Source organism: Lichenostomus cassidix, chromosome 12 (assembly GCF_008360975.1).
Source record: "Lichenostomus cassidix isolate B80296 chromosome 12, HeHo_3.0, whole genome shotgun sequence".
NCBI classification, from domain to species: domain Eukaryota; kingdom Metazoa; phylum Chordata; class Aves; order Passeriformes; family Meliphagidae; genus Lichenostomus; species Lichenostomus cassidix.
In genome coordinates, this window is record NC_139493.1 from 16311899 (window position 1) to 16334993 (window position 23095).

Consider the following 23095-nt stretch of genomic DNA (forward strand, 5'->3'; position numbering starts at 1 on the left):
GGATAAGAGACCAGCTGGATATATTTGAGAACAAGATAATCTCAGCCACAGAAACTGGCTTCTCATCCCCTGTTTTCCATATGCTGAAGCTTTTATCTCCAAATTCATCAGCAGCTGTTGAACAAGGGACTCAACTGCACAGGGCAACAGGCAATACATCTGCTTACCTCTGACAAAAAGCAGATGAGAAAAGCTGTAAACCCACAAACCACAATCCATCTGTAATTAAACAGTTAGAAAACAGAGCATGACATGGAGCTGAAGAAACAAGAGCAAGCCAGGTTGCTGCAGGGTACTGCAGCAATCTGGCATTTCCTACAGCAGGAATAACTACAAGCAAATTCCTCATGAGGTGGGATTTTCCCCAAGGCTCTCAGACTCTTTCCCTAGCTCTCAAACCGTTTGCAGCCCAGGGATTTCTTTTTATTGGCCTGATCCAGCACTGTGTCCAGCACTCTACTCCGGAGTGGCTGACAGCCAAGGTAGAAGGTTCAAGATATACAGAGGAAAAGTATGGCCTGGAAAGTGGTGGATCCCTGAGGAATTGTTACATCACCAAATGGATCCAAACAACTTTGATGTGGACTATTATTACAGATTTCTATCAAGACTAGCACTGACATGACAACTGACAACATAAACATTGTGTTAGTGGTCACCCAAAAAGCAGGATATTTGGCTCTTGGGCATCAGAGATGCTATGGAGCTGAAGAGCACGTGGCATCACCTTGAAGCATTTAGCAGCAAGGCATTTATTTCAACAGTGATCCAAGGCTAACCAGCATGGCATGCTCACAGTCTTCAAGGTCAGGGGAGGCCTGAGACTGAGAGCCCAAAGCTGTCACCATCCATCCTGAGCTGACAGAACACTGCTTCAGGCACACCACTGATGGGCATGTCAAACAAAACTGGCACTAACACAGAACTCAGGCATTAGGAGGATAACTGAGAGAGTCCTAAAGATTCAGTAGCTAAATGTAACAGATTAAGATGCTATATAAGGATCATTTTATCTCAGATAGCTCCCAGTACCTCTGTTTCAAACTCCTTTTATTCAAAACCCATTACCCACTAGCACTGGGACCATCCACTGTGACACACAAGCTCCCATTTCTACTTGCTCCCTCCTTGGACCTCCCTTCCTGCCTGGTTATCCAAGCCATTTGTCCTTTAGCAGAAGGTGCCAGTCTGCATCCTTTAAGTACCTTATTTCCACAGACACCCCAGCTAGCCTGCTGAGACACCTCCAGTTTTCTTCCTACGATTTCTAAATTCCCTGGATACCAGCCATACTCTTTTTAAGCAAGTCCCAGTATCTTTCTACAGCTCACCTCCCCCCACTGATATCCTTTTCGCAAATACACACAGAAATTGCTTTTCAGACTATGCCAGCTCTCTACATTTTAATGCGTGAATTTTGAACTCCAGTTCCAAGTTAGGACTCTCAAAGTGCTTATCTTTTAAACACAGCATTTGCTTCGCTTGTCAGCACTCTCAGCCCTGCTCTGAGAGCACCAAAATGGTGGGCACAGACAAGCTCCCAATTACAGCTCCAGGAAGGATAACAGCGATGTGCCACAGCTGGGGAAAGCACACAATGTGCTCAGGACCTCGCATGCTCAGGGGCCAGCTTTGGGCGGTAGGTGATTATGAATGGCTTCTGCATTTCACCCTGTAAGGAGATTTCAACACATCTGAAAGTTTTCTTTGATCCAGTGAAGCCAAGTGGACTTTCACCTGCCACTCAAAGTCCTAATGCATCCCTGCCTGGCTAATGCCGACCTCCAGCTTGCCTCACTCCGCTGAAGAGGGCATCTTTTCAGATCAGCTTATAGGATCACTGAGAAAAAAAGTGGAAATTTTGGAATGAAAGCCTTTCCTTTACAGCACGAAGGAGTCAGAAGAAGATTTCTAGAGTTCAGACAGTGAGGATCTCAGGACAACAGCTCAAAGAGGGACAAGTTCTGTGCTCTGGTGTTACTGGCTGTGCTTCCACTCCACAGCTAAAGAGAAGCATGGATGGTTAAGGCCATATAACGGGGTAAGTGGAGGAGGCCATGCATATGAGTTTCTTTAACAATTGGACTTGATCTTAAAGGTCTTTTCCAACCTAAATGACTCTAAATGGAACACTTGCTTTCATGCTCAGAAAAGTATAAATTGGGTTGAATCCTCTATTTGAAAAATATACTTAAACTATCAAAACTTAACAGTTTTGAGTATCATTATTCATAGACAGCTCTAGGGAAGGATCCACATGGCTCTGCCACATCAATATTCCTTGACTTATCAGGGGCTATTGCATGGACAATGTCTGAACAACAGCTGCTTCACAGACTCCCTTCTATCCCAACACAACAACAAGGACTTCCCTTCTCTCCAAAATGCTGCTCTACTGCCTGAACATATTTCTCACTATTTTTTTCTACATGGCCACCTTTTTCCTCAAAGGTCATCTCATTCCATCTCACTGTTAAACAATATGAAGCTTAAACACATTAGTACAATGCACTAATCCAGTCCAGGACCTTCCTATGCACCTCCCTCAGGGATACTTTACAATTAGCAATGGCCATAAGGAAGCTGGGAAACAATGAGGAAAGACCCAGCACCTTAATCATAGGTTTCAAGCACGACTATCAAAACCCTAAAAAGCAATCCCAATGCAAAATCATGTTGGTAAAAAGGTCAGGCTGGAAAGCTCTGCCTTAAAGGGGTAAATTTATTGCTAGACAAGTCAAGCTATTTAATTAAGTACTTAAAGACCCTATACACAAACAAATACATGTCCTTTCGCTGGAGCATGTCCCTGTGGGATTACACACCAATTCCAAGACCTGCACAGTGAACAGAACTCAGGGTGCTCTGTGCAGCAGCAAATGTTTGCTAAGAACACACCAACTGCAATGGGGCAGGGCGTGGTGCAGAGGCTCCTCCAGACACGCCTCCACACTCCCTTCTTAGGCACTCAGGGCCTTCCCTAGCAGTGCCTTCTCTGCAGCCAGGGATCAGGCAAGATCCCTGCAGGACAGTCTCTGCTCAAAGGAAAAGACTCAAAAACCCTGGGAAAAGGAAGCACCTCTAAAGAAAAGAGGTTTTGTCCTTAGAGACATCATTTCTCAGCATCCCTAAATTCCCAGCTAATGACAAAAGTGGGTGTGTAATACTGACTCTCCCAGGATAAGAGCCATACCATTTGCCACCAGCAGTGCAACAACTTACCTGTGTCATCCCAATGATGATTCCCAGCACATCATCGTGACCTTGAGGTGGCCTGACCAAAACCTATACCCAGATCCTTAATGGTCAGACCTGGACAGAACCACAAGGCAGCTGGCCCACCTTCAGGCTGGCACCTGTATGGATTTCTGTGTCTCAGCAGGTGTTGCTTCCTGAGAGCTCTTCATAGGAGCTGACTTGGAAAACAGCTGCTTCAATCTCTTGGGTCAGCATTTGCCCAAGAAACCTGGCACAGCATGAGAACAGTTATCCAAGCCTTTTGTAGGGAAATTATTTTTCTCTGTCAGCCTGGCTTGGGTGCAATGTAACACCAGTGGGTGTCACAGTTCCCTGTGGGACCCAGCACCTCCTCCTTTACAGGGCACTGAAATTTAAAAGGTTCATTCAGGCAACTGCACTGCAAAATGTCCAGAGGTAAATTCAGATCCTTCCTTCCTGCTCAGTTCCCGGAACTGCTGAAGAAAGGAATTTACTTGTCAGGGTGCAGAAGTTGTGACTCTCCAAGCTCGGAGGCTCTGGTGGCTGACCTCAGCTCTTTGGGAGGGCAGAGCCAGAGAGGTGAGTGCTCAGGACAGCAGCTCCTATGATAACCCTGTTGCGTCAGAAGTGCCTCAGCATGGCTGAATTCCTGAAGGATTGGGAAGGGGAAACAGCATGCACAGACATCTCTTTAAACTGTCAGATAAGCTGCACAGTAATGGGTGGCTCAGATATTGTCACTTAAACCCCCTGTGAGACTTCAATAGCTGGGGATTTAATACCTGGTGGCTCAGGACAGAGACTGGCCCGTACAGACCGAGGGCAGCCAGGCACAGGGTACTGCCTGCAGCTCCCTGTGCGCTGCTCACCTCTCTGCAGCAAGCACTGGAGCACCAGAGAGGTGATGCTTTCAGCTGCTCCTCTTAGAATCAGATGGATCAATCATTTGCCTGTCATTAGGAGGTGTCTGTGAAACTTTCTGGAATTCACTTCTTACATTTAGTGATGTGCCCAGTACACACTGGAAGAAGAAAAAAAGATGAGCTCAGTTAATGGAATGGACAGAGAAGGCAGCAGTGGCAGAGGACACACACCAGTCCCACATGGACCAGGCACAGAACAATATCTTGTCAGAGGAAAAAAAATCCAAACCACCTCAGCACTCTTCTCCAGTGATATCACAGGCTGGGAAGAATCAATCAGGCTTTCAAAAACTTAGGGCTATAAACAGTAAAATACCTTAGTCATCATATCATTAATGTACAGCTTTGCACCATGAGAAAGCTTCTTAGTGAGACTTCTCAACCTGGTATTAAGTGTATGAAAATATATCTTGGGATTCTTAAGACTTAAAATTACTTTCTCTGTTAACTCTACTCCTGAGATCCTTGATGGAAAAGTACATCAAATGTTTGCTTGGGCTTTAAATGCCATCCTGGCTCAAATGTGGTTCATGAAGCCCATCTGAATATTGCTCATTTCCTGGTGAGACATGGACTGTACATCACAAAAAACTAAGATTTCCCCTGTTGTCTATGAAAACAGGAGAGAATTACTTTCATTCTCTTGTTCTAAAGAGAAAGTTTCACAGTTTTAAATACTCAAATCTCATGTTTACAGCTTTATAGCTTTGACCCTCACTAAAAATGTAATTCTTTACATCACAGACTTGATTTTAGACCCCTGTCCTTCGGAAGCTGTTTGATCATCCTGTGGAAGGCATAACTAACTGAACTTATAGGTGGCCTGAAGCGATGGAGATGCAGGAGGACACTTGGATGCAACATCTGGTAGCTGTCAACACATACACAGTGCAACAGCAGCACAAAATAAACCTTCAGGCAGAATGCTCCTTTACATCTGACAGCTTTTGTTCTGCAGAAGCCAGGAAGAACTTCCCACCTCCCTCCTTTGTCTCCTTGTACAAAACAGCTTCAGGATGTTCCCACACAACCCTCTTCTGGAAGCAATTGTAGCCAGGATTCAGTAAGTTGGTCACACAGTGGTACTGAGGACCTGTCAGTGGCTGTCCCATTCACAGGTTCCCTGGTATGATGGAAGAAGAAATTCTCCCCCTTACAAGAGAGTACTGGGGAAGTTGGTGCCTTTCCTCAGCAATGCAGAGGGATTTGCCTGCCAGCACTCTCAGTGCTCTTCCACCTCGTGTGTTTCCTGGTCCCACACAGATGCAGAATGACAGCAAAGCTCCTGGTCTCTGATCCTGTAGCACACAGTGTTTCTTATGCTCTCCGTAGGCATTAAAGCTTTAATAAGAGTGTAGAAGGTGCCCTGTGGCTTGCAGGGGAATGGGGCAGATAATAACTCTGTGTCCTCCTGTGTTAAATACCTGTTTCCTCGTTGCCTGTGATTGATGGATAATGACACAATAGCCCACTTAGGCGTGCCACCCCCATTTTCCACTGTAATAATTTCATTTCTAGACAAGAACGTTAACAACCCAGTTACAGTCAAATGGAAACAGAAATTCGCAAATAAAAGTTGCTGACTGCCAGAGCTTTGATCTTGCATCTTCAAACCTGAATCTGAATTTAATCTTTTACTCGTGCGAGTCTCACAACCTGAGCAGAAAACAGCAAAATTCAAGGTTCTCCTTTTGAACGAATTCCAAATCCAGGTAGCCAAACTTCCATTATTTAAATTGAAAAGGTCCAATACAAACTCAGCTGGGAAGAAAACAGACTAAAATCCACATCTGAAGGGAATTCCAGCTCTCTCTCACTATCAAAATCATAGATATACATAAAACATACTTAATTTCAACAGAAAGGTAGGCAGGCTATCTCTTTGAAGAGAAGGAAACAGTGCTTCTGCCTTCTTCCTTAACCCCAGGGAGTGTGCAGCTTGTTTTTTTTTTCCTCTTCTAGAATCAACCTTTTACCTTCCTGTTCCAGCAATCCAACACCAACAGTGCATCAAGGAATGGAAAAGCAATCACTGCTAAGATAGCACAAAAGCATGAACGAACAGTTCTGAGGCTGAAGCTCACAACAACGACTCATCAAGTGAAAACTGCAACATTTTGGTATGCTCCCACTTATCAAAACAGTCCAGATGGAGTTCTAGCGTTATAATCTGGCTCATATGCTTGTAAAACATATCTGGTGTTCCCCTCGACACTGCTGGAATTGGGCTGAGGACTTGCTGGACTCAGCCCAACAATTTATGTCTCATTCTCAGTGACAGGTCTTGTGCAAACTATTATGGCAAAACTGTGATAGAAAATGGTGTCACTCTGGAAATGAAAGTTATGGTGCATGAGATGTCTTGATTCTGACATCTGAACCCGTCCAGACATTTCACTCTCACTGCCTGCTCATCTCCCTTAAGACACTTCAGTCGTATAATCAGCACTGTCCACTTCTGAGAGTACAGAGGGAATTTCTGAGTGCAGCCGCAGTTTGGTTAGTCACCAGCCTACTTAAAGGATGACTTCAAAAGCATCAAAGCAAATTAGTGGCATGAGTCTTACTACTTTCATATAGGAGCCTGATCAAGGGATTTTACATCCTAATCCAAAATCCCCTTCTGACCATATACACAATCAATTGCAGCACCACACAATTTGTCCTATACCTCATTTATCACGTTCCTTTGAAGCAATTTGAGGCTACAAGATACATACCTTCCAAATGGTTACACAGGGATATATTTAGAGTTTCTACAGATCTTCACAGAAAATCAACTAATGAGGAATGCAAACACAAAAAAATATACAGCCTGTGAGAAAGAGCAGTCAGCAGTAAACCATCTCTCTTTGTTTTAAGGTGAAACTGCACTCATCTGTAGCATCTATGACTAAGATTTCCCCATTGGCGCACAATTATTCCATTAACACATTAGGAGGAGAGGACCTGACAGCTACAGAGAGAGGGTGCCATCTGTATCCTGCCCATGCATCCAAAGATTACTTCAAATCCTTCCTAGCTCAAGGCAAGATCTCACCTAGAAATGAATTCAAAAGATGAGTGTTCCAGATGCCTCATCACTCAGGAAAATGCTTTGCGTACTGAAAATGACCAAACCAAAGCTATTTCTTAGGGAATGCTCTGCCAATGAGTCCTCTACAACAGAACTGTAGCCCCATGGAAGGGGCAGAAACAGACTTACCCATGGTACACATTGCACTTTGTATGCACAAGTAGAAATTTTCAAGTACCTCCATTTTTACAACCAGTGCAGCAAGTAACCAACCTTTTCCTGCCGAACAGCAGTGAGTGATGCAGCACATGTACTGATATATACACATTATACAGTCAATCAGCCAGAGAGGACTGGACACTTATCTTGTCAATCACTCACAGATCAAGTTTTTTAAACAAATTTCAAGAAATCACAATTATTTCCTCCAGCTCCTAGCATTGTAAAGAGAACATCTCATCCAACAGAGAACTTGATTAACAAGGCATTTATAATCTATGGGAAAATAATAGTTATTTCAGAGTTACATCATCACACAGATTTGTTAATGTCAATGGGCAACAAATTACAACAAACCCATCACCAGAACAAAAATGCAGGGGCCAGAGGGAGAGCAGCTTCATTTTAGAGAAGGGTACGGAATGATGCTTTATGTGAAACAACCTATTTATACAGCAGCCCAAGCCAACCTCAGCACACAGAATAGATAATTCTGTAATATACAGCAATATTTGAGTCCTGAGATAACCCTGCTGGGCCACACATCCCCAGCAGCAACTAGAGATACTGAGGACGTCTCACTTAAGCATGTGCTGCATGCTGCAGGTAGCTCACCCGGAAGCTGTCCTCTGGGACAATCCCATTGCAGATGAGCAGTTCAGCAGCAGCAGTAAAAACATACAATCCCCACCACGTGAGGGTGAAGGAAAAAGGAGGACAGGATTTTGGAATATGAGCAGGGAGGTGGAGGGACATAGCAAGCTGGGAATCACACAAGTAAAGCAAGAAGATGCAGCTTCACAACTCTTCCAGCAAAAAGTGAACTTATTTTAAAACACATTGGGTAGCATGGTTTGCTTCCCGAAGCAAGGCAGGACAGAGCTGCCAAGAAGGAGGTTGTAGATTTTTTTATCTGGGTAGGGCTGGAGAAAACACATTGATGGGAAGCTACTATTGGCTGAAAGGAAGAGTGTGTGAAGTCTCTGGCAGAAGTTCTCTTACAACCTTCTGTGCCAAAGGAAGAGGGACTAAGAGGATTCACACGGCTTGGAGAGCTGAGATGACACAAGATGTTGAGAAGACAGGAGAGAAAAAGGTCCAGAGAAATATTTTCAGTACTTTTGAGCAGTTACATTTTACAACAAAAGCCACCCTTCTCTGCACATGGAAGGTCTCTGCAGTACACAGAGATTAAGTCAGTCCTTCCAAACAGGCAGTGCATTTATCACAGCTTCATGGCAGGATACACACATGTACACCCACGCACCCAGCCCTGTCACAGGTCATTGCAGGCAGATCCAACTGCTTATTCACAGGCAAGTGTCTGCCCAGCTCCAGGAGCTTCCCACTGCAGGTTTCCATACAGATCTCAAAGGTTTACAACTCCATCTAAACGCCGGTACAATGTGGTGGTTAGTGAGACACAAGAGGGAACGAACAAATTATTGACTCAACATATCAGGCCTCTGTGATGTAAAATCAGGGTGAGCTTGTGACAAGGTCACACACTGAATCAGACACAAAAATCCCCAAATCAGCTCTGCTGCCTGGAAATCCACTCATCCACTAGCCTGTGGAGAGAACTTTCCATAGGTCAGGTGGCTCATAAAAATTCCTCCACAATGGGCATGTTTCCCAAACCATTACGATGTTTACAGAAGAAACTGCCGAGGTATACAAGCCTTTTACCTCACTCAGAGCAGAAGACTCTAAAAGCAGATTCTAGAAATCCAAACAGTCAAAAGCAGGACAGGCTTCATGGGGGTGGGAAAGAGCAGGGGAAAAAGAGGTGTGCTAATGATACAACTTGAGCAAAATCCACACACCTAACTCGCAACAAGAAAAGCAGAAGATAATGTTAGTTATAGATCCTAAGAGGACAGATCAAAAGCAAGGCTATCTCCAGCACCTTAGCCTAACACACAAATGGATTTCAGCATATTTGTGGACATGCCACCACCACCCTCAACTGCAGGTTAAAGAGATAGAGTGACATTATAAAGTGAATAAATGATGGATACGAGACAGCCCATGAAAATACATTTGAGGCAGGTGTCATCTTCCATTATAGGGGGAATCTGGTAGATTCTAGAAAAAAATGCCAGACTCCACAATTAGGCACATTCTACCAAAAGGAAAGCAATTATTTTTGATGCTTGGACACACATTTTCTCTTACAAATTGCAACACACTCCTTGTACCACAGGCTTCAATAAATACTCCAAGGCTACAGGTCACAGGAGAACTTCCATTCTCAGGATAACCACATGCTCCTTCTTTATTTAATTGGGAAGCCACACGGAGTTGCAACTTGTTACTGCAAATGTTTTCAGGACAGAAAGTCCTAAGCTTTGGCTGCTTGTCACAGCATCTTGTGTATTTTAACACCAACAGTTACAGTGAAAAGCCTGTGAAGTCTGATCTGCACCAGAAACTCTGTTCACACAGAATACAGACAGGCACTGCAGCGAATGCATACAGGGGAATGGGCTCAGAGCAGGAGAAACACATAGTTAATGCTTCCAGTTGCACAGGAGTGGGATGCACTCAAGTGAGTACCCACGAAATCCAGTAAGAATCCCTCTTACTCTCTCCAGTAAGAAACAAGTAGGGGAATGGAGATATTGCTGTGCTCCACAAGTTGAATCAGGACAGTACTGCAGGGAAACTGCTCTGACAAGTGCCAGCCTCAGTGCAGGATGGCACAAGAGCAAGTCTTGGAACAACCAAGCACACCCCTGGAAACCTGCACAATAATTCACAATGTACGCATTTTTAAAAGTTCATGCTATAGCTTGCTTCTTGCCCTCTTTCTTAAGAAACAGGAGGAAAGAATTACAAAGTTGTTAGTTACTAGCAACAAAAGCTAGGAAATATTAATGCAGCCAGTGTTGCTACGTTTGAGGCCTGAGAGGATCTGGAGACAATACTACATAGTCAGTTGAGACAAACCATTTGCTCTTCAGCTTAAAAAGTGCTCTTGCTTCCACATGTATAATGACCAGCTCCACCTCAGTGAAAACAGTGAAATGTGCAGGCAGCAGAGACAGCCTCCCTCCATTTCTCCTCCTCCTGCCTTTATGACATACAACAGTATACAAAGGGTACTTCATTTCCCACCTGATTTTCTCACACCAAGTAACACGCTTGTTATGTCTGTTCTCTTCTACACATGAAGGAAGAATGCAAAAAGATCCCATGTCTATGGAGAAGAGCAGCTATAGGATGTATTCCCAAAGGTGCTTCCAAGAAGCTAAACTGGTGCCCTCAGACAGGAACACTACTACACAAGAGGCTACACCAAAGAAATGACACAATCTGAGCCAAATACCACACCACATCCTTTCAACACTGACAACAAAGGAGGGGAAATTATTTAGGAAAAATAATGTGTCTTAGCAGACAGGAACCCTATTTTCCATTCAAAATAACTTTCTCCCCAATGGGAAAAGCAGCTCATCACAGAGAGAAAAGAGGTCTCACAACTCAAATGACAGCCAACGTGAAACAAAAGGCCACCAGGAGCATCACCAACCACGAGGCTCCTAGAAGGGCTGGACCTGGGCTCTGCACAACAAATCAACAGCTCATCTGCCCTGACGGAGCAAAGAGTCCCCCAAAGTCAGGAGAGCCAGCATCTGGCACTTCACTCATCCAAGCCCTGTGCCCTGGGGATAACAGTGACCCAGCACCTTTCATGCACATTAGATGGGACCCTGGAGCTGGAATAAGTTGCCAATGCAAGAATCAACAAGTCAAAGCAATTAATAAGGGGCCTGTTGCCGTTACTTTAGCTGTGGCAGTTAATACACGTGGAATGAAACTCTCCTGCAAAATCAGGGCAACACAGAAGATGGGTGTTTCCTTATCACTATATGTAACAGAAAAGCCCCCTCAAATCTCAGCAGTCACATACACATGCTAAGACTTACTGAATGGAGGAAGTTGAACCTGGTAAATCTGTAGCCTGCAAATCTGGCAATGATCTTAAGTGGGTGCTGGTGTGTGTTGAGTAAAACAAGAAGATTTCACAATATCAGAATTATACAATATAGGGATGTAGCAAATTGTTCTTCAGGCAGGGTCAGTTCAACAGGCACTAAACAGCATCAAAAATGCTGGTTTTGCACAAGCTATTTATTCCCAGACTGCAGATGCCTGAGAAAGAGGCAGGTTGACTAGTGAGGGACCAGGATGTCACTTGCTATTTATGCTCTCACAAGTGACTGAATTTGACAGGGACAGTTGATAACCTTCTGAAAATAACTGAACTATCAAAGAATCTGCGTCTTAGCTACCACAGGATTTTGGTTTTGCAGCTTGCAAAAATGCAGACTGATTCTCGGTCTAAGGAGATGATCTTGCAACTCTACCCTGGAAGTCACTGAAGTGGAATATCTATTCTCTAGGGACATCTCATAACTCCCTTTCTGAAGATGTGTATTTGTCTCTTACTTAGAATTTAAGAGTCACCTATTTCCACTGCAGTATGTCAGGTATAAATTGGTAAAATCTTGCCAATTTTTTTGTATAGGTAATTAGAATGCCTCTTTTTCCATGTTAAATCAAAAGCAGATGAGACAAGTTGACCTGTGTGGGGCAATCCAGAGGTTACAGCTCTCCTGACCAAATGCATGTAGCTTGGGTCACCCCAAACCCTAACTTCACTCATTACTAACACCTGTAGGTCTACTTAAACATGATGAAGATTGGCGTATGGAGGCTTGGGAGACAATCCCTTCCAAGCACTCTATCTTCCAGCTTTCTTCTGCACACACAGACAGCCAGGTATAGCAGGAAGAAAACTGGAAGACTTTCATACCCTGTCTGTTTTTAGCACATCCCAGGTGTGCATGGCTGGACCTCAACTCCTGTTGCTAGCAGGGTTCTGGCAGCACCCTGCCTGAGTTTTGGAAGGGAACCACAGGAAAACACTCCCCAGCCTGAATGCCTGCTGTAACTGCTGCTGGGGAGGTCAGTGTAAGCAGCAGTGGAACACCAGCTAGAGCTTTTTCCCATGCATGTGTGCGCAGTGATTTACTGGGCACCTGCAGGCACTCAATTCAGTTTAAGGATTGGTGTCTACAGGCTCTCTGCTGTAGCAATGGGCCTAACTTGATCAAGTCAAAACACCTGCCCAATTCTATATATTCCAAATGGGAGAAGGGCAGAGCAGGCATCAACAATCAGAAAAAGAGGGATCCCCAAATTCCCAGGTACTTGGGAATTGCTCTTGCGTAGGAAGACGTTATTTCATGTGAGCAGAATGGTGGAGAGAATATGGAGAGGCATTTGGTTAAAAGGAGTGTCATCTATAATTACAGATTCCACAGTGACAAAAAAAAAAAATTGGGAATTGTAGAAACACTGAAGGGGAAATAAAAGTTGTCACTGATGGTAAAAGTAATAATTAATTCTGGAGCCTTCTCTCTCTCTGCTCCTCACCACCACCTCGGTGGGAATGTGCCAGGCTCTTTCCCAGCAACAGAATTATTTCTGTAAAACATTTTTGTAACTTGCAATACCTCTGTAACTGAAAATAGAGGCAAATGCGAGTGCTTAGTGGGACCTTTGAAACCCCAGCTGTGAAGACTCATTAACTGTAAGTACATTTTTGCAGATGCACAGCTCTGAATCTGACTCATAACTCTCCTCCCATGACAGCAGGACCCGGGATTCAGGTAAAAAGGCTTAAGATAATTGATATGGATTCTTACTCAGGCAAATTAGGAGGAAGAAAGCAGCAAAGAGGAGACTTAAGGGATATGGTGAAGGAAGGGGGATCAATCGTTTAGTTGGGTCTGTTGAGTGATCCATCACTTGAGTTCCAAGGCATAAGGAGGGTGGTATGAGATAGGAATCTAAGTCTGATCTAACAAATTTTATGTATCTTGCTCTTGTATGGTGGTAAACAGCTCTAGCTTCAAGTATCAGGTCAGAATAAAGGCCCCTCTTGAGCAGTTACTGGGGATTTCAGCCATTTTATACTTTTAAGGACTGGAAATGCTCAGGTTTACCAGGCTCAACTGCAGGTAGGGTAGTCTTTGTGTCTGCAGCTCTGGGTTGCCAAAGGACAGGATAGATAAGGGGGAGATGCACAATTAAGCATCTCTCCCACACATAAGGCATATGGCAAAGTGGAGCAGTCAAGTCACAGCTGACTCAGAGCTGCACACGAGGGTATGCACCTACAGTCACATGTGCATGTGTGTGTGCACACACTGCCGGGGGAAGCATTTACTGCCAGCACAGCTCCTCCCATCTGCATTTCAATGAGAACAAAAACAGCAGGGTCAAAACCTGCATTAGGAGTCTGTCAGCCACCAGCCTCTGACTCCAGCCAGTGTGCTGACACACCAGGGAGGAGGGCAGACCATTTGGTGTCCAGCAGCTCTTTCCCACTGGCATTTCTAAGCCTGTCACAAGATTCTAGTAACGACAACATTTAAACCGCGGTGTTGTGTATTATACAAGAACAGACCTTCCTTCACAAAAACCTCATTGGCTTTCCACCACCCCACCAAAAAAGAAAAAAAAAATTAAAAATCTTCTAGCAGCATTGACCGAATTGTAAAGCAACCTGGTTGGCTTCCATGCATCCGATGGCCTCTTCCAAGAGTGAAAACTCCACGCAGACATAGCCATAGTCGTAACCTGGGGACAGCATTTAAATACAGACGGGAGTCATGTTAGTGCCTTGTCATAAAGAAAGCCACATTAAATATTAAATTTCCCTTTCCCTCCAATGACAAGCCCTCTAACCACCACCCCTCTACTTCAGAATGAAAAAGAAAGAAACCAGGGACTAGCTGGATGATGATTAACTGTGCAGTTTACCATGAATGTTAATAGTACAGTGTTCCCACTTTCCCTTACACAACCCAGTGACAGTCACACCCTTTCTTAGGGCAAGAAAGTAATTGCTTTGCTGTTTATTTTTTTTAAGGCATAGTGACTTTCCATTGCCAGTTTCACATTTTGCGCTACCTTGGAGGCAGCACTCTCCAAAGTAAGTGTTGATAAATCATTTCCAAGTACCTTGCTGCAGATGTATTTTACACGAATAGCCAGCATTTTAATTGGACAATATTTCAGAAAGAACTAACGCAATTCCTTTGCCTTTGCTATTTTTCTTTCAACACCTGCTTACTTTTTGAAGTCCAATCTCTTGCATTATGAAAAAGTGTAGCTGAACAGGAATGAGAACTCCCAACTTTCTCATTTTGGTAGAGATATCATTGCACATATAACAAGAGGGCGTGGCAGCTTTAAGCTTAGATTCAAGAAATTAGAGAGCCTTTACTCTTCTCACTCCTTGGAAAGCTGTCATCTCAGTCACTGCAGAAGGGATCAACTGTGTACTCTGGTTACCCACCCCGAAATATTATGTCCCAAAGCAAAGTGCAGGGTGAACACTACAAAATGTATGACCAACTCCAGACCCATCCTTGATACTGAAACTATCTCAAAGAACTGGAGCGCTAAGGAACAACCTGAAGTCACAACCTCACCCTTCACATGTCAAGACCACCACACTCCAAAACAGTGCTTTCCAGATGATCATGGACCGAGATGCTCCTACTTGCCCTACATGGGCACAAGCAGTGAGAGAGCTTGGCTCCCTCCTCCTGCTGCTCTTTTGGCTGGTTTGGAGTGAGAGGAAAGCTACTCTGCATGTGACTTGTGCCATTTTAGGCACCTAGCTATGCTGGTGATGAGCTTGTCTTCCCTCCTACTAAAGATGCACATCTCAATTCTGGTATCTTCAAACCAGGTGCATATCTGGTTCCTAGAGCTGCAGCCCCTCATCTTCCATGGAAAGGTAACTCCATGCACGCTTCTCTCAGGCAAGGCATTCCAGCCTCCAGGAAAACAGCCCCTATCTCCCTCAAGCCTATGCCTAAGAGCATTTACTGCACTTTCTAGTTTTTCCTTCTCTGTCACTATACCATCTTTTTACTTCACCACATCAAAGACAGGACCACATGAAACAACTTCATCATCAAACCCTACTGATTTTTTTTCTTTTTTTTTTTTTTTTGTGGGAGCTCTTTGCATGCTGTTCTAACAACACAATCCTGACTTTGCACCTTTGCCTTGAATAACAAGACTCCAGTTTTAATCTAGCACTTCTTCCACCTCACATAGGAATTTATTCCCCTTTCCCATGTTATCTTAGTCAATATAATTATGCTAAAGGGCAATTTAGCAATCCATGTGCTTTTCAGCTCAGTGGAAGATAAAGTCCAGCAGCACAACATCTGTGGTGGAAGGCAGCTAAAGCCACTTGACACTCTTACATGAAGTGGGCTCCTGGAACTAGAGGTGTGGTTTCAGCTGCAGGATTGACAGAACCAAATTGATCCAGCTGTTCCCATAGCATCCATTCTGCTCTGCAGCACAGCCACACCGGATCACATTTTGAAAATGAAGGAGTTCTTCTCTCTGCAGAAGGCAGCTGCTCTCCAGAAGCAGTGCTGCCCCTTGCTGGGAGACTGCTCTGCATTCTGGGCAGACACCTCTGCTACTCTATGCACAGTGTTCAGCCTCATATGGTACATTTTAAAGCCTTACTCAAATTCAGAACTCTCAAGTCACTTCTTTCCCTCCTGTTTAGAAAAGGGCTGCATGAATGATATTTGTCAGCCCATAAGGCTCCTGATTCCCCTTCAGAGAGGATTTTTTGAAAGCTGCTGTAATCAGTAAGGCAGGATCAGAGCACTGTCTTACTTCCATGTGTAGGAGATCTCATGAGAGACACAAAGCAAGATTGCAAAAGTTTTCATTCTATTTGCTCTGCAATAAGAGGACGTTTACATCCCAGTCCTCATGAAGGGAATGAGTAGTTTAGACATGGATTTAATCCAGCATGACACAACTGAGAGCGCAAGGCTGAATGTTATACGGAGATACAAAAGCTCAGATGCTTGGAGGAACGTACGCCAGCAGATCATTCCAAGCACTACATGGAGACAGTTAAGGTGAAGCCCAGCACGTTTCTCCTTCTGCACTTTTCCCACCTCTGCTCTCCCGCACCGAATTCATAAACATAGCAGCAATAACATGTACAAAAACAATAACCATGGCCCCACGTCCTGCCAAAATGCAGCTCCAGGCCAAACATTCAGCTCTTGTGGTTGGCTCGCAGAGGGATGCAGCTTTCTGGAATTCACTACAAGCTGTCCTTGCACAGACAGCGCCGAAGTAGTGATGCAAGAACAGAGCAGCCTGGAGCCACTTGCTGAAAACCACTGCTGAAGATGTGTGGGGGCTTGACACTTTTCCCCTCCCCCAGATCCAGAGCTTTGCATGGATCTGACAAGCACACTCAGGATGCGAGAACTAAGGAGTAACATCAGCCTTGGGCGGCACACAACCCCTGCCCTGCCCCCCTGCCCCCAGCTCCTCCAGCTTCCATTTCAGACCATGGCAGGGAGGCGACTGAAATGGAAGCCTGTGGAGCAATGGCACCACACCTTCAAAACGCGATGTCTGCTGCTTTTTCCACCATCGGCAACAATCACATTACCCAGAGAACAACACCTGAAACAAAACCAAGTGGCTCAAGGCTGGTTCTTAGGGGGAAGCAACTACAGAGGCTCCTGCCACCAACCATTGTGCCTCTTCCCTGCCTCCTCCACAGGGCTAGTACAGGTCTGTGTAGCAGCTGCTAAGCTTGGATGTTTTTGTTTCCAAAGCCTTCACACAGTTTGCCTGTCAGAATGCCAACAATTTAGGTGCTGTTACCAGAGGCAGGACACGGGATTTTGATGGAGGGATAGGGACAGGCACCTAATGGCAAGAGCTGGTTCCATAGACATCCCAAGGTAAGCAGTGCTCCCCTGTGAGTGAGAGCTCTTGGACACCCTCTGGTATTCTTCAGGTCATAGCACTAAAACCAAAGCAATCAAACCAGCAAAGCAAAACCACTGCTGAAGAACAGTGTGCAGTTTTTGACCCAAAGAGGCCTAACTTCACATGCAAGGTTTCACATGAAGATATAAACCCTGGTATTTTCACCTATTGATTAGTACATTACTAGTTTCAGGATCCACAAGAAATTAGAATGGAGTAATGATTTGCAGAAGTATATATGATCAACACAGACTCTGTCAAAAAGAAAAGAAATCCTTGTGTGGTATTTCCCCCACACAATCCCTGAGCATGCTGCAGCACAGCTACACTGTCCAAATGATCATTCCAACAGGAACACTTGAACTCACCCAGATTTTGGCCCTAGCACAGCCAAAAAAGATGCATGTCCTCATCTCCCCCCATTTTTAGGTCAACTGTGTAAAAGGACTCTTGTACCTTATTTAGCTACTTCCTTTCAGCTGTGCAAGTCTACAGCACCACAGGCTGTGTACGACGGATGAAATCAGAACGCAAGGAGAGCATGCACATAGATTTCAGAGGACTTCTGCTTTCCCTTAAGTGCTTCTATGTATACACAACCCTTTACGGATGCTCCCAAAGCATGCTCGGCTGTCTTCTGCACTGAAAATGGCACAAACGCTTAATACTTAGGAGTAAGGACACATTTAGAGCTCCAGGAAGCTGCTCTGCAAGCACTGGAATAAGGAACAATCTGCCTCTGACACAGACATGTTTCAGCAAAGTGAATTTTGACACCAAATGGAGGGTCCCTGCTAGCATGCAATAGTTTGGCTAAAAATCCTGAAAGCCTGCCTTAAAATTACTGTTCTTTGGCTTCAGATATAGAGATCAAAGACTTGGGATTTAAAATAAGACTTGTTTCTATACAGACAGTTTCTACTGAACAACTGACACACAGTAACGTGTTACTTCACCATAGTTTGTTATACCAAAGATCTAAATAAAGGAAAACCATAATGTTGTTCTCATAGGGGCTGTAAGCAGTGTGAAGACATAAAAAAAAAATCTCTAGAGTTTTAGAAGACCAAACGAAAAGATCCTGTAGTGACAGCAGCCCTATCTGTGCCAAAGTAAAGATAGTTTTGGAAAGAAGGCAGGATGGCAACATGACAAAGGCATCCAATCCGAGAGGCGACCCAGCTTCTTGATTCTAGGCATGAGCGTGCAGTCAGTCATGCTACTGCACAACCACAACGAGCTTAAGGCATTAGGTCACCTCATGAGGAACAATCACCTGCCTTTGCAAAAACAACTGTGACAAACCCCCAGCTGCTCTGGTGCAACACAAAGATATTCCCTCTCCTCCAGAATGGGAAGAAGATGGTCTCTCCCATTAAAGGATCTCCATGTAACAGCTCACCAAAGGACACTACACTAACCTGGGCAGCTGGGCCACCTGCCAGCACGGTAAAGGTCCCTGCATCTGCCAGGTGGAGCCAAGCAGCCTCACAGCAGATGGACGCAATGTAGTCTTCATGGGCAGAGAGCTTCCCCACCAACAACAACAACATGTCACTTGTGTTTTTTCCCTTAAGGTAAGACAGAGCTACCACAGAGGAAAAGCATTTGCAGTTCTGGGGACTTCTAGAACTTGGAGAGATGGTACATTAAAGCAGAGTCATGGCCAGCAGCTGAAGCAGGACATTCTTGCTGCTTGCTCCCTCCAAAGACAACTTGGTAGTGCAGGGTGCAGCTGAGGAAACTCTCCGCTGAGTTTTACCCATGCTAGAGAAGAAAATTCTACTGCTCTTCCAAGGGCAACTACAGCATGGAGTGATGATGAAGGACTTCTACATCCCTGAAGGAATCTGCAGTCTCACACACTAACCTTTGGGGAGCTCAGGTAATGGAGACAGGGATTGTGCACCCTGTTCTCAGAGAATCTGCCATTCCCTGGTTGAAAGAAAGATTTACCTCATGAGTGGGAGATTTTGGCAATGTGTCCATGACCCCAGGCACAAGATTTTCCCTTCCTCCAAGGAAAGATGCAGATGTAGGTCATCCATACCAGAATGAATACCTCATCACAAGAAAATACTAGAGAACACAGGGCTTTCTCTGGATCTCTGTGCTGTTACACTGGACTACTATTAGAAGGCATCATACACGCAGTGCTTCCAAGAAAACAAGAGCTCCTGGACATGCTCAGGAGTGGCTGTACCTGTGCCTACTCAGCAGGCACTGACCTTGCAAGTGAGGATGGGCACCAGAGTAGTGCCTTTCAAGGCAGGCAGAGGAAATAAATCTGTCCACACAGAAAAAAGCTGAAAGGGCACCCCCACAGCACGGCAGGGACAGCAGCAATCTATCTATGCTACCACAGAAGCCAAAATCATGAGCTCTCTCAATACCAGCTGGTGGATTCTGAGCATCCATAAATTTGTCAGATCTCTTTACTGCACAGATAAATTGGTCTTCAGAGCTACTAAAGCTGAAGTACTAGAAAACACAGGACAATCTGCAACAAGCCAAATCCCAAATTCCTTTCAAAGCCTGAGCATTTACAAGCCACACCTGCTGCTGGGAAAAGGCCTGTCACTTCCTACTGTCCCTCTGTGTAAAGAAATACACTCTTATACACTCATTCATGACAGAGAACAGCACCAAAACCACAGGAAATGAAACAGAGCTGTATTCTGAAAGATAGAGCACTATAGTCCATCCTCCTCCCTCCATCCTGGAGAACAAGACACAGAAAGGACCTGCCTGAGGCACCCTCAAAGGTGGACACCAAAAGCTCCATAAACTACAGGAACTACTACAGTCAGAGCCCCAAACGTCTGTCAACCCTTCTTGGCCCAAGGAAGGTAGTTTATACACCAGCACAGAGGAGAGGAGGGAAAAAACCCCAATGCTAAGATTGTACACACTAATTTTATTAAAGACAAAGCGTTGCATTATGTTTGTACAGAAACCTGGAATCTGAAAAGGTCTGAGGCTTTCACTTAACTCCATGAGAGGACTGGAAGCTGCTTACCTGAGAAGGAGTTCTATCCAGGAACTCGGTTTTAAAGTGCTGCTAACGTGAACCTGGTCTCCAGGATATATGACTTGTCATTTAGCACAAGTCTCAAGGCAATCAAGGTAACGTCAGTACACTGTGCAAAGCCTTGAAGTTTTGCTCCAGAGATGCAAAAGGAACGAGCACCTTTGTAAAAATGGATTCTGCATGTCAAAAAGGCTGTGAGCACATTCTGTGGATGAATGTGTTTGTTGCCTTTGCAGAACAGGCCTTATAACCCTGAACCAAGGTCGATCACTATCACAAACACTGACTTAGACCAGACTCGTACTTCCTATTTCCTAAGCCACCAACATCACAGATGAGGAAAGAGGAGCAAGAACACCTTTTGCTTCCAAGAGACAGTGTATTACTGCCCTGAAACCAAGCAAGGCAAGCCAAAAGCCTACTGCCCACACAGCTAGGAAAACTGGCAAGGCAAGGACTGCTGTTGATGATCATGGACTAATTCCAGCTAAGTGTATTTTTTGGTTCTTGGCAGACTACAAACTAGAAATAATTGATTCATGTACATCAGTGCTGAAGATATTTCCATAGGTTCTGGCAGGTGATCCCCGCAGTCTGCAGAACTCTTCTGATGACTAGTGGATCTGACCACGCCTCAAGAGGAAACTCCTCATGTCCTACAGCATCTTGTGAGCTCATGGATGATCACCTCAGGTCTCAGCAAGTGCCCAAGATCTGCATGGCTGATGCAGCAGAGTGGGCCATACAACCTTCGCTGTGCAAAGCACTAAACACAGCAACAGGAGATTATTCGTCCTGTGGTGCATCAGCAGCAGCCTTGATGGTGAGCCAAACTGTCTTCTGTATAATTAGCACAACAGGCCAGATGCCCCTCTGCACCACAGCGTGCGCTAGAGACATCCCACAGCAACCCACAGTGTGTTCTTTGTACCAAACCCAAGAATCTAAGCCCTTGTGGGACCTAGTCCTCATCTAACTCCAGAGGGTTGGTGCCAAGCCCTCTATATGGGGAAGCCACTAGCAGGCCACAAATCCACCCTCCAGAGGGGTTTCCCCAAGGGCACTGCAGCACTCCACAAAGAAAACAAAAAGGTCTCCATTTGGCACAGTTCCAGAAACACTCCCTCCCCGTGCAGAGGAACAGCTCACCTCTCCAGCCCTGCCTAAGGCCAGGAGCTGCAGCACAATGGCACCCATGGAGCAGTGGCATCTTGCCAGCATTTCTGGCCTCCAAGAGCATGCCTACCCAAACACCTCCCACAGCAAGGAAGCTAAAACCCTGTTATATGTGGGCCTGACAAATGCACAGCCATGTCTGCCTTAAGGGAGAGGAGATCTCACTGCCTTGGAATGCACTCCAGCCATGGAAAATGGAGAACTTATCCCTACAGCAAAGAGGTGCTTCAATTTAAAAAAAAAAAGGTGCTTCCATTTAAGGAAAAAAAAAAAGAGACACCAATTTTTCCATCATGAACTGGAAATTTCTGGACCCTCAGATTATAAGTTTTAGCAAAATGTAACACTGAAAAATACAATTTTGAATTCCAGAGGCTTCCTGATATATTCCTGAAACCAATGATTCACTGTTGTGATATACAAGATAGACTGCACTTGGAGGGAAAAAAAAGCAGCACCTTTTAAAGATTTATCTAAGGGGCTTATTAATATTTAACAGGGCACCAATGCGGCAGAGCTTAGAGAGAACAAGCAAGATAATCCGGTTTCTTGTAGGACTTGGCCGAGGCAATTTTAAGTTTAACACAGGGAAGGATAAGGGGAGCAGTTCCAAGCAACACATAAAGGGAAGGTCTGGAGAAATGAAACAGAACATGAATGCTAGGGCAAGAAGGTGGCTGAGCAAGCAATAATGCACATTTAGTGGCAACAATACTTGCTAAAACAAAAGCTTTTCAAAATGGAGCAGGCAGCTTTTTTGAAATTTCAGCAATTTCTGAAGTGCTGCACTAATTTAGAGGGTACATGAAGGGGCTGGGGTAGATCTCACTGCACCTGCTGACTGCCACCCAGCTCATCTGGTCCCTCCAGGTCCACTTCAGAGCTCCTCTCTGCCAATGCTCCTCTCCACCCCAGTAAGTGTCCATTCTCCACCAAGCTCTCCCAGCCCAGAAAACACTCCTCTCAGTTCCCCAGATGGGCTTCTGGAGTGAACTAGAAAAGTGTCATGGGCTGCCAGCAATTTCTCAGGCTCACTTTCCCTGAACAGCTGCTGGTACCAACACTAACAGGAATCCTGGTTGGAAAACACATGTTCCAAGCTTGTCCTGCTGCATGCTGCATCCAGGAGAACAATTTGAACAGAAGGCTCAGAGTGTGCTTTGTGCTTTCACTTACTACTTTAAACACCACTGTAGTGTCTTTTAAGAAAAGCAACCCTTTAAGATGAGGCTGGCTCCACGTGCCTCCTTCTCCAGGGTACACGTGTGTGGCTCAGCCAGAGTTCAGTGCATATCAGACCTCCAAGATGAGATCTCAGGCTTATGTCTGACATTAGTCAGGGAAATAGAAATAAAGCCTGATGAGAATCAGGCAGGAGATAAGTTTAAAATATGATCAAAATCAAAACCAGGGCAAGGTGTGTTCATATTAGACTCCTTAAAGGTCAAAAGGTATTGGCTTCAAGTTCCCAGCAGTAAGCACTGAGGTGGGAGCATGGCAGTAACAGGAGGATGAGAGATCCCACACCATGAACAGCCAGTGCTGTCACACACTGCACTAACACCTTCACAGAGGGGACACCACTGTGTAAAGCCACATGAAAGCCCTGAGCCCAGCAAGCAGAGATGAGCACCTTCAGATTGGACAGCAGCTCCC

At 44.9% G+C, this 23095-nt stretch overlaps 1 protein-coding gene across 2 annotated transcripts in view; it reads right to left on the reverse strand.

Moving 5' to 3' along the window:
• Positions 1-23095, reverse strand: part of RBM6 (RNA binding motif protein 6) — a 57729-nt gene that overhangs the window by 21713 nt on the left and 12921 nt on the right. For both annotated transcript variants that reach the window (XM_085072943.1, XM_085072944.1), the window contains exon 6: positions 13958-14031. In XM_085072943.1, coding sequence (XP_084929069.1) covers positions 13958-14031 — 74 coding nt within the window. The remainder of the gene's footprint in view (positions 1-13957; positions 14032-23095) is intronic.